This window comes from Schistocerca gregaria, chromosome 2 (genome assembly GCF_023897955.1).
Source record: "Schistocerca gregaria isolate iqSchGreg1 chromosome 2, iqSchGreg1.2, whole genome shotgun sequence".
In the NCBI taxonomy this organism is placed as follows: domain Eukaryota; kingdom Metazoa; phylum Arthropoda; class Insecta; order Orthoptera; family Acrididae; genus Schistocerca; species Schistocerca gregaria.
Genome location: NC_064921.1, coordinates 712,498,860 through 712,511,386, shown reverse-complemented (window position 1 = coordinate 712,511,386; position 12,527 = coordinate 712,498,860). Strand labels below are relative to the sequence as shown.

Here is a 12,527-nt window from a genome sequence, read left to right as displayed (position 1 = left end):
ACAGTTGCTGTCCTAGAAGATGCGACTGCCTTTACAATCTTTTGTTAGCCACTAGTAAGACAAAAAGAGTAAGGTGAGAGCAGCATTGACATGCAATGTTGTTAATATTGCATCTCTTCCAGCTCCTCAGTAATGCAGCACTGGTTTTGCATATACTCAAGGCTTAAAGGAGATCAGTGACTGTGCGGGTGTGCCACAAGTTGGTTTTTGGCCACACTTTGGTGGTGACAATTCATTGAGGGTGGTTGTTTGGTTGGTTGCTTGCTTGGTTACATGTTCCATAGATCTTTTTAAAAATTCTCTTATCAAAATGATGTGGAATGAGTCAGTGAAAGTTGGATAATTTGTTGATGGCTATCTCCATATAGAATGGTGTAGTAGGTACCATAAGTTGGTATATAATATCGCTGCTTTGCAGGTGTTCTGCCACTGATGGGGTAGGCAATGCCAGTGACAGGAGTGGAATAGGAGATGTGGATGGATATAAGGGATGGGTCTTCCAGCTGGATCTTTTTCAGGGGTATGAATTTTTGTGTAAGGGATTGGGAGCAGAAGAGGCATAAGAAAAGCAAAAATATTGTTTAAGGTGGGTGGGTGCAAAGCAAGACATTGAATGAGGTGAGCAGTATTCAGTGACTGAGGTGTGAAGGATTACAAGAAGGCTATTTATGATTTTGGGAAGCAGTGAAGTTGTTGAAGCCTGGGCACAGAATATAATTTAATTGTTCCTATCTTGTGGCTGTTAAGTGTAAAAGGGCTGTTCCTCAGTAGGTTAAAATAGGTAGAGGGTAGACTTCCCCGAGCAGACCGCATATGCAATGAACATATTTGAGTTTCAACCCTCTGTCTTCAGAAGGCCTTTCTTGAACTTCAGACTAATCACTCATTTGGGCACTGCCATGGATCAGTTCTCCGCCATAGACATCTACCCCAGTCTTTGCAATGAGAAGTGGTAAACAGCTTGCACTCCAGTCACTACTCTGTGGTCTTGTAGTGTAATTCTTACCTTAATTAGGATCTGAGATACTTGTCAGTGAGTGCATTTCTAGAGTTGATACTGCTCATGGTGCACTATGATTAAATAATTGAGAAGAACAATATTTAAAAGGACTCATCCCTAGCTGAATTTTTCAGGGGTTGATTTCCTGTCATCTAAATCTTAATAATGGTCAAGGTTCTTTAGTCTGTTTTGATTAAAACATGTATCTTCTTTTCCACTTGTGTTGTCTTCAAAAGTAACTTCTGCACAAGTAAAACAGAGACTTTCATTCTCTAGATAAAAGCACTCAAAACTAAAAGACACACACATTTTTGCCCATTGACTGACAAGTACTTGACATTCAGAAATCGCTAGAGCAACTCATATGTTTTCATTCACTTGAATGACAAATTACATACATGTTGCACATTTATGGAACAATTGAACTACGGATGACTTGCGAAAAAGTAAGATATTAAAGTGAACTATGGGCTGAGAACTGAGTTCTGATGTGCTTTTGGCAGATATTTGTAATGTAGGTATTTGCAGTTGAACATTCTGGGTATGTCTAATGTCATTACAGTTGTTTTTCTAAAATCAAATGTAGACAAAATTTTGTGTTTTCATGTGTGGAATAATCGAAGAATGAAAATAATTCCAATGGATATGTTAAATAATTACAAATTAGAAATCAAAGGTATCATAATATTAAGTGTATGAAGCATTTTGTACATATTGCTGGTAAGTGATTTTACATTAAATAAATTTCTTTTTTTTAAGCTATATTTTAGTAAACAATAGGAAATTATTTAAATAATGCATAATAAATTGCAGTTGGGAACAGCGTAAATAAAATGATACGATTTAATGATATATGCTATGATTGGGGTGAAGTATCTGAAGGGTAGTTACGTTTTTTTCTAAAAATATTTGTCTTCAAAATTATGCTCTCATTCTTATTTCCCCATTTTAAAGTGAAATTAATAGGATGGCAGTCTTTCTGGAATACTGTGCTTATGTTTTATAACTTATAGAAATGTTCTTGTTAATGGCAAACAAATAAGAAAAATATTATTGCTGAAAGTGCTCCTATGTATCATTTGCTTCAACAAAAACCATGTATTGTGCATTTCAGATCTAGAAAGTTATCAAATACTTCAAAGCCAAATGTGCTATTGAACCATGCATTTTATGTAACTGGCCTAAATCTTAATAATACAGTTTAATAGGGTAGATAAAAAAAATCTGCTCACCAAGCGGTGGCAGTGAAACACACACATGGATTTTTTGTCCATCCAATTACATAATATTTTCAAAAATTGATTGTTTTCATTGATATGTGGGCCTAAATCTTGGATTCTCACAGTCTGAATACATGTAACAGACTGAACTGTGCCCAAAAGAAATCCACCAAAATGGCTGTTCAGCAATGCTAAAGGGGCAAGTTGCAGCCATCTGTATTTGAACACAGCAACAGTGTCAAAGAGTTTGTGGGTCACATTATACATTCATTCCACAATCTTCAACGAGCTCCAGATATATCACATTCGCTGTTGGAATGAAGATTTCTACTCAGCAGTTGTGGAGAGATATGTGGCCCTGCAGAGGTTTAACTGCAGATTTCCTACAGAGAACCTCGCAGACTTCCAGGTTGCGAGGTGAAAGACTGTCAAAGGTGAGTCTGAAAAGCTTTAAGGGTGTTGCAGGAGAGGTTGTGTTGTGAAATAACTGTTCAGAAAGAAAATCAATATGTTGTGCAATTTCAAAGTTATATAGCATTAAAGTTAACCAATCAGGTCATTGTGTGTGCAAATTCAACCACTTGCACATGCTAAGTGTGCTAATGCAGCGAGTTACCATTTGTTCAAGTGCTCATTACCAGTTAAAATGTGCCATTTTTGGAAGTGATAAGCTATATGAGTAAATGCTACATTTGTTCAGTTTGAGGAAACCAAGCAAAGAACATGTTTAGCAACCATCTTGGCAGATTGCTTGAACTTGGGTGTGCAATGACCTTATTAGCTAACTTCAGTGTTAAATAACTCAGAAATGGCACAACATATAAATTTTTTTATCAACAATTATTTCCAGCACAACCTCTCCTGAAATGCACTTACAAGCATTTCAGACTGTTTCTGACCACCACCTTATTTCCAGCACAACCTCTCCTGAAATGCACTTACAAGCATTTCAGACTGTTTCTGACCACCCTGCATAGCAGCTGCACTGAAAGAGGGTTGTCCCTATATAGTATGTAGAAAAATTGCCGTTAAAACTGTTATTTCACCAAGACAATTGCTACCACTTACATGAGTCAGGAATCATGCCTTCAATATGCAGTTGCTCTTTCTCCATGTGATGTACCTTTTGCATTTCTTGCTTTTATGTCTTTATTTTTCCCTAAGGAAAAGAGAAAAGGTAAAGCAATAGCCCAGCATAGAGCCTGCACCTACTGTCATGTATTTTTGATTTTCAAATGTTAAAAAACACAAGATGTTAATCCTGTTCTTTGGTAAGAGGAGGGACTCACTCTCTGTTAATGAACAAAGGTAGACGCAATATATAAAAATCCAATAAGCCCACCTGTGTACTTCGAGTTATTACAAAGATCCGATTACAAAACAAATGATGGACAAGGTCAAGATTTTGTATGTGGATACGGCGATCAGCTGTACTATTAATTGGTAAGCATAAATCGACAACAACAGAAAGACTATTTTGTTTATGTGAAACTAATGTGAAAAGATTCTTTACCCATTTACAGGCATAGCTCAGCTTATTGTGCTTGTCTGACACACCGAAAAATTAATCTTGTTATTTACACAAATCTAAACATTTATTATTTTTTATTATATAATAAAGTGGCGACCGCTACTGTATACTGTCAGAAAAACAGTCTCTCTATTTAGGGAGACAGTATATCTATATGAGAACTGAATCCAGATGATACTGAGGCATATGATTCTGCATCTTTTTGCAAACAAATCAAATGTAGCATGATCGCTACATTGACAATAAACCAAAGAAAATCTCCCTAAAATTTTATACTAAATCTGGTAGATAGTGCAGTTTCCCAACTCGTGAAAGGGGGCCTACTTCTCAAACTAGTGATTAACTTAATGGGTGTCAGTAGTGACTGAAGTGTTGCCTTTGTAAGCTGTGTAGGGAAGAATTAGGAACAAATGATTAGTCATTGTCAGCTCTGGATACTGAAACCAAACACCTTCCTAACCACTCTTACCAGGATTGAGGAAGTATCATTCCATCATTGACAATGTGGCCCTTCGGGAGTTTGTTATACCAAAGGGTTTTCTGATACATTACTAGTAGAGACATGATTTAGTTGGAAGGTTTTGCAGGGAGACTTTCTTATGACACAATCATTAATGCTATAAATCATGAGGGCATCAGGTTGATATGGTCAGGCTGATCATAATGCCTAAAGAATTAACCTCACACCCAGCTTTTGCACAGAGATTGGGAGCTACCACGTATCTGACAACTTTTAAGGGGTACAACCATTGGTATTAGTATGACATAGTAAATGGTACCACTTAAGCATTGCTTATTCTCTGTAACTTTTGGAGCTGAGTGCATTTTTATTTATTTATTTTTAGCGAGGGCATTGTCTTGCTATTTTTATGTTCAATGATGCCCAAGCACTCCTGATCACACGCCAGTATGCAGGTAAAGTGTCATTGTTCGGGGTTCGCACGGATTGGTCGTATGTAGATATGGTGCACCAAAATTTTTTTGAATAATTTTTATAGTGATGGTTTATGAGTTTGGATGTGTTACATTGATAGATCGGGTAGCAGTGAACATTGATATGGTTTATTTGCAGAATATGTGTGTAATTACATATGAGATCAGGAGACAAAACAGCATTGTTGTCATTAGTAAGTAGCCTGCGAAAGTGGAATACATTTAAATGTTCATGTGAGCAGGGTTAGTCTAGGCATTGTTAGGAAGTAAAATGATCTGTACGCTTATCCTTTTACAGCAACATTTTTCCACACAAATTTGAGGAACTTTGACATTTTCTTTAAATACAGATACACATTTTTGTATAGGGCAACATGGTCAAATTTGCTTATCAATAAACTGTTTTTTCTCTGTTAACAGTCCCATATACAAAGTCTGATTGCTGCAGAATCAAACTAAAATAGAGGGGAAGACCGATTATAGCCAGCATCTCAAAATGGCTCAGGCATGTGGGTTTCTTGCTGTTCCAGAATCACTGGCATATCAAAGCACTGCTTGCCCATCCATGGAACAAATTTTCAGAAATTGTCCTAGGAATTGACACCTGGGTTCAGTACAAAGCATGAGATAGTGTCAGCTGATGTGGGACAACTACCAACCAAAACCTAGGACTGTAACAAATTACTCCTTTGGTTACTAAAGAGGCCGAGGTTAATTCAGTTTATTGAGGTACAGGAGAAATTGCATTTCTTCGTGTTCTGCAATTTTCCCTGATTGTGTCATGATCAGTCTACTAATTAAAGTATGTGAAATCTTGAGATCAGTGGAGTGAATGCATTGTATTTGGATTGCAAAGTTCTTTAAATGCTGTGACTGTGTGTGACCTTCAATCTGTACACTTTTTGCCAGCAGATAAAGTAATCTAGAATATCCATTATGGTCTCTTACATGTACAAAAGTGGGGAATTGAGGTGTCACTCTAATGGGTACCAGGGCACCTAGGAATTAAGAGAAATTGATTAATAGATGTGGCAGCCAGGGAAGGAAGTTCTGAAAAATCTGTGGCTCAGTGTGCAGTGTGTCTTAATGCTTCCACATTGCTGTGGAATTAGGTGCAAATGAAACAAAAAAAGGGTTGTTATGACTAAAGGGTGCTAAGCAATGGATAATAAACTGTAGTTATGGTATACATCCTTCTGGCTACAAGGATGAAATTAAATCTTCCTCACTTGTATATGTACAAGCCACAATGTGATGGTACTTGGCTTCTTCCTCCAAGTAGAGGAACATCCATTGTGTGGTGCCTTTTGCGTACAGAACACGGTATACCGTACTTTGTTTTATTGTAAGATAAGAGATCAGACGGTGCTTTACTTGTGCCTCTGTCTTGCAATTTTAGCTAATAGTGTGGGGATTGTGGCACAGATTATAAAAGTCTATTTAATGAAACATTAGGGCAGAGTATTTATTTGGTTATCAGATGGTTGATTAATGTTTGTAAGTAATAAATTATGAGTCAGCCACACATTCTTGGGTGTTTGTTAAGCCTTGTCATTTCACCCACACTTTAAAAAGATTTTAGAATACTGTGCTAAATAGGAGTTTCACATTTTGTGGAAAGTGTGTGTGCATGCATGTGCACGCGCGCGCACACACACTGCACGAACACACACACACACACACACACACACACAGAGAGAGAGAGAGAGAGAGAGAGAGAGAGAGAGAGAGAGAGAGAGAGAGAGAGAGATCAAGGCTACAAGATGAACAAGTCACCAGTTTTAAATCCAAAAAATGAAATGGCAAAGTCAGAGACAGGGTAATTAGGCTGAAACCTCATATCAGTTTGTTGTTGTTGTTGTAGCAGTCAGCCCAAAGACTGGTTTGATGCAGCTCTCCACACTACTGTATCCTGTGCAAGCCTCTTCATCTTCGAATAACTACTGCAACCAACATCCTTCTGAATCTGCTTACTGTCTTTATCTCTTGATCTCCCTCTACAATTTTTAGCCCTCACACTTTCCTCAGATACTAAATTCCTGATCCCTTGATGACTCAGAATGTGTCCTATCAACCAATCCCTTCTTTTAGTTACATCTCACTGACTTGAATTTGACTGATTTGTCAGGCAATGCTCTCTGCCTATTGATTTTATATAATTTAAAGTATGCATAAGGGAACTGCCAGTCCCCTCATCCAAACATCCAACCACCATAATCTTGCCAACTTGGCAAAAGCCAAAGGATAAAGGTAATGCCGTAACACTAAAGTGGCTTCTGTAGTGCAATAGAGCATTGACAGGTTCAGGAGTTGGTTGGAGAAATTGTTTCATTTACAAACAATCCCTTGCTTTTACCTACAATGCACCTATTTTACAGTGTCTGACACCTTTGTTCTAAGAGGTTGTATAGTCTTCACAGAATGGATAAGCTCAGTAGAGAGAGGGCTGAATGTGGTGTTGCTATCTTTGTAAATGATGCCAAAGTATTCTGGACAGCTGTGTGACGGACTTTCTCTACACAGAATAATTACAGTTTTCCAATTGAAGATTGGTGTTAAGACCTGTAGAGGCTCTCTGCTGAGAACTACAGTCTTTTGAGTGATGAGGGCTGAAACCCACTGTATCATTAAGAGCAAAAGGAGTGTGTGGCAACAGTTTTTGGACTCCTTATCAATTCTGCCAGTAAACTAACAGATGTGTGGAACATATTTAAGAGGTGCACTATTAAATATTGAGATGTCCTGGATGCACTATTAAATATTGATGTCCTGTCCTCGACTGGTCACATACTCTCTTAGTTGATGTGGATAATTGAATGCCCCTGTCTCTTCAATAACCCACAGAGCCCAGATGGTGTATTCTGGATGTGATAAGACATTATACTCTTTCTTCAGATGTATTAAAAATTAATATTCTTCAAATGGCTTTTTTGTTAATGTACATGACCATGTTAATCAGTGGGAAAACACCTCATGAAAATTTCTTCATAATTAATTTATATTTTCCTTAATAGAAAATAGATTCCAGATACTGCTTGTATATATAACAAGATCATCCTGCTTAATTGAGAGGGAACTGTCTTTAAAATTTCAAATAAATCATTGTCATCATGTAAGAATTGCTTTTCTGTTTCACTAAACAGTGACACATCACATCAATAAAATTTAATCGGCCAAAGATACTCTTTAACAGCTCTACTGCATTTCCTTCTTCAGTGTCAGTTAATATCTGTGATTAAGATTAAAATTTGTTATTCTTTAAAAATCCCATCTCCACTTTCCTATCACACATCTCTAATCTGACATAGTTAATAAGTAAGCTTCACAGGACCTATCACTGTACGTTCGTGTAACCATATTAGTCTGGTATTACTATTGAGTTACTACCAAAATCAAATTTACGCATTAGAAATTAAACAAACTAGTTCACTGTATTGTTCACATTGAGTCACTTTAGAAAAGTTACGATATTCAGTACTCTTTTTAACTTTCCAAATTACACTTCAGCCACTTTCAATTTAGGTTCCGAGTTGATTATATTTCAAAATTAAGTGGCTCACTAATTACTCAAAAACAGTGTTTGTTAGTCATTGAAGAACTATTGTTCCTTCAGATGCATCAGATATTGACTTTCAAACATTTTCTCCAAGTAAGTCCAACTTCAGTAACTTTCGTAAAGCTTGTTGGTACAATTAGTATGCTCTTCAATAGACTTATTTGAACAACACTCTTTTTTATTTACAAGACATCGACATGACATACAATACTAGTACAAACTTAAGACCTTCTTGCGAACTAATACATTTTCATAAATTCATGTTAAACATCAAGTTTACAATAATGCATAAATGTGATGTTGACAGTGAGGACACTCTTGTGGTTAGGGACCTGCTCTGCTGATTTGCTGCGTAGGTTGAACACTGATGAATCACTGCCAAGATCTCCACTCTTTGGCATGAATTATACAGAAAAACAACATTTTAATACACAAATCATATAAAAAAGACACAATTAAATCATATGCTTTCGTGGCCTATTTGATGTCACTCAGGTAGAAAAGGACAGTTTTGCTCACTAAAAAATGAGCTTGATAAGATGTAAAGGATAACTGGAGTACTGACCAGCTAGAGAGACAATGAGAGGATCAAGGTGGAACATTCCATTCAAATCACCTCCATTGGCAGCTGGGATCTGACTTTCATTCGATACTGAGTGTTGGTTGAGATGGAAGTTGGGACTTGTGTTATACCACTGCTAAAGTTTACGCTGTCCTTCATATGAGAGGTGGACTTGGAACTGCCTCTAGCATGTTACACTGTACTTGGCCATGATAAAATCCATTAGGCGACACTTCGCCTGAAATGATAAGCATATTTTTCTTTAAATTTTTAACTTAATATGGGCGACATGAAAATTTCCTATCCCAAGGAAGAACAGTTTAATTCCCTTGTTTAGTGGATGTTAGTCAAAAGCTTCAGGACCTATCTTGCGGAAAATGTTTGATAACCAAGCCTATCAGTTAAAAGTTCATCCAACACTGCCTGTGATACCTGACAGAAACTGATTGATAATTTTGGAATTGTGAACCAATGATTTTCTCTGATTCTGTTGTTCATCTTTGCGACAAGTTAATATATCATAACAGATGATCATTGGCTTCTATGTTCATTGTGGATGTTCAGTTTACTTTCTGAAATAGATGGCACCACTTTCTTAGCCCCCCCCCCCCTCTCTCTCTCTCTCTCATATAATACTCACTCTGTATACTGCACAAAGTCCACTGTGAATGTATATGCTTTCACATTATTCACACCAGAAAATGGATTATAATACTAATTCATGAGCAGCAGGATTTTCAATGATAGTGGCCATTTTGATTTACAGATATGGGGCAAGCAACAGTTCAGTAATCTTTCTGCAAAACTGACGGAGCTGGACAACACAGCTATTCTGAAATCACCTCACTACATCACTCCCCCATGCATGAGATAGTTTCAGAATTTACTTTGTTGGACAGCCATTGTAGTTGGACAGTTTGTGGCTTAAACAGACCCTCACACACAAGGGTATTTAGATCTAATCTCATTTCCAGCTGCGATACTGAGTGAGGGTGGTAGTGTAAATCATGAAGTAATGCTTTGTAACCATTTCCTTAACTTCATGACTACATAATATTAAATGATTGATAAGAAAAAAACACACTTCACCTTGCTTCTTAATTATTAGTAATACTGTTTACTGCAATTAATAACACCACATGGATATTAATTTGAGTTACTTATTAGAAACTACTGTATCCAGCCCACCCCATTCAGTATTTAGAGTGCTGAGAGCATTGCAGTAAAACAGTATATATTTGACCACAGTGCAGAATACAATGTATATGGTTTCTAATTCTGATGTGTTTTTTTGTTCTTGTTTTTAATATTCCAGTTTTGTACTAAAACTATTAGTTGTGTACCCTACCTTTATAACTGTAAACATTGAAGAAGCAACTTGTATTAATTACATGAATATATTTCAGGAGATAATCCACAGATTTGGTAGTGTAGCATCGGACTACACTGAGCAACTTTCTCTGTGGGCTGACACAGATTACTATGAAGAAAATGTCATCCGCATTCAACTTCCTTACACAGCACCACCTGCACCAACAGGTCTTACACCAGAGCAACAACGTGAACGCCGAAAGGAGCTGGCCCGAAGACTCACAGAGATAAACGCTAGAAAGCGTGAAGAGAGGGTATGTAATGGAAATTACTGTAAATAACGTTGGCAGCTGTTGATTTCAAGCAAAGTTTTGAAATTCTTGCATTTATTTTCTGTGTGTTTTTATCTGATTCTGCATGAAAGCAAAACATTATTAAAGTTAATGTTAAGAGAGGTTTTTGCTGTTGCCATTGATGTAGCTCATAACCTGTTCAGTGGGTAGTTCACATGCACGCATCTCTTCCTCAGCAGGTAATATGCACAAGCGAACCCTGACACAATGGTGCTGTGTATTTTTCCAAAACATAAAAGTTTTCATTTTTTAATTTAAATTGATGATGGTTGGGAATGAATAAAATATATTGCAGGAGTTAATGATGTCTGCAGTTACCAATCCTTTTCAGCAAGAAGGAGACAGTGACAGTGAGAGGTGACAGTAGTAGTAGGACAAAATGAGTGAGATTGACTGTGAGACAGGAGACGGTGACAGATGGCGAGACACAAAGAAATAATGACAATGACTGAGTGAGAATGGTCAAGTGGGAATGGGTGGATATGAGTGACTTATAGCCATGGACTAGTGGATAGTAAGCAAGTTACAGTCAGGGGAGCTTGTGCGAGTGAGAGGCGCATTACATGTTAAGAAAGAGTGCAAATATGTTTGCATGTCAAAATTTTTAGGAAAACTTGTACAGATGCTGGCTGAGGAAGGTAGAGTGAGGCAGTAGAGTGAGGCAGCTGGTCCTCACTTTTCAGTCAGTCTTTTAAATAGGAGCATATTCGTCTTTTTTGTGTCCCGAGAGCATTTTTTTGCTGGTGTGTGTGTGTGTGTGTGTGTGTGTGTGTGTGTGTGTGTGTGTGTGTGAGAGAGAGAGAGAGAGAGAGAGAGAGAGAGAGAGAGAGAGAGAGAGAGAGAGAGATTACATTTGTATCTTGAGCATGAGTGGCCAGGGAGGGGGGGGGAAAGGGGGGGGGGGGAACTGAGGATTTCTATCCTTACAACCTTACAAAATGGTACATTCCTAGTAGCTCATCTCTTAATTTATTTCGTGTTAACTGTCATGCTTACTTGAATAGGCGCCCAAAATCTTGAGCCATTTAGCAGAGTGGATCTCACTATTATCTTACATGTGATTTTCCTTACAGTTACATTGCACACTTCCTATATCCTCGTAGTTCCCCATGAGTGATGGTCCTTCCTGAGGTTAGTTAGCTTGCATGCCACAATGGTGCAGATAGCTGTACCAGTGGTGCAACTACAGGAGGAGCGTTATATGTTGAGAAGCTAGACAGACCTATTGTTCTTGTAGAAGGGCCACATCCTTTTTAGTAATTACAAGTGCAGCTGTTTGAATGATTGACTGATGTGCTGTTGTAATATTAGCCAGAGTGTTATTAAATGGCTGTAAGCAATGGGAAACTACAGCCATTATTTTTCGTGATGGCATGCAGCTCTATTGTATGGCTTAATGATGATGTCATCATCTTGGGTAAAATATTTCAGATACAAAATGGTCCCACTGCTCCTCCCCCCCCCCCCCCCCCCCCCCCCCTTTCACATGTACGCATGCATCCACACACAGTGGGTTTTAAGGGAGAGGATAAGGAGTCATTCCAATCCCGGGAGCGGAAAGACTTACCTTAGGGGGAAAAAAGGATAGGTATATACTCGCGCGCGCGCGCACACACACATACACGCATATCCATCCAATATATATATATATATATATATATATATATATATATATATATATATAAAACAGAAAGAAACTTCCACATGGGAAAAATATATTAAAAACAAAGATTCCAAGACTTACCAAGCGGGAAAGCGCCGGCAGACAGGCACATGAACAAAACACACAAACACACACACAGAATTACGAGCTTTCGCAACTGGCAGTTGCTTCGTCAGGAAAGAGGGAAGGAGAGGGAAAAATGAAAGGATGTGGGTTTTAAGGGAGAGGGTAAGGAGTCACTCCAATCCCGGGAGCGGAAAGACTTCCCTTAGGGGAAAAAAAGACAGGTGTACACTCGCACACACACACACACACACACACACACACACACACACACACACACACACACACACACACATATCCATCCGCACATGCACAGACACAAGACACAAGCCTGT

General features: G+C 38.0%; 1 protein-coding gene across 1 annotated transcript in view; it reads left to right on the top strand.

Annotated features, from left to right (window-relative positions):
- LOC126334831 (actin-related protein 5-like) overlaps positions 1 to 12,527 on the top strand; it is a 191,340-nt gene that overhangs the window by 57,787 nt on the left and 121,026 nt on the right. The window contains exon 5 of the mRNA XM_049997491.1: positions 10,209 to 10,427. Within this exon, the coding sequence (XP_049853448.1) occupies positions 10,209 to 10,427 (219 nt within the window). The remainder of the gene's footprint in view (positions 1 to 10,208; positions 10,428 to 12,527) is intronic.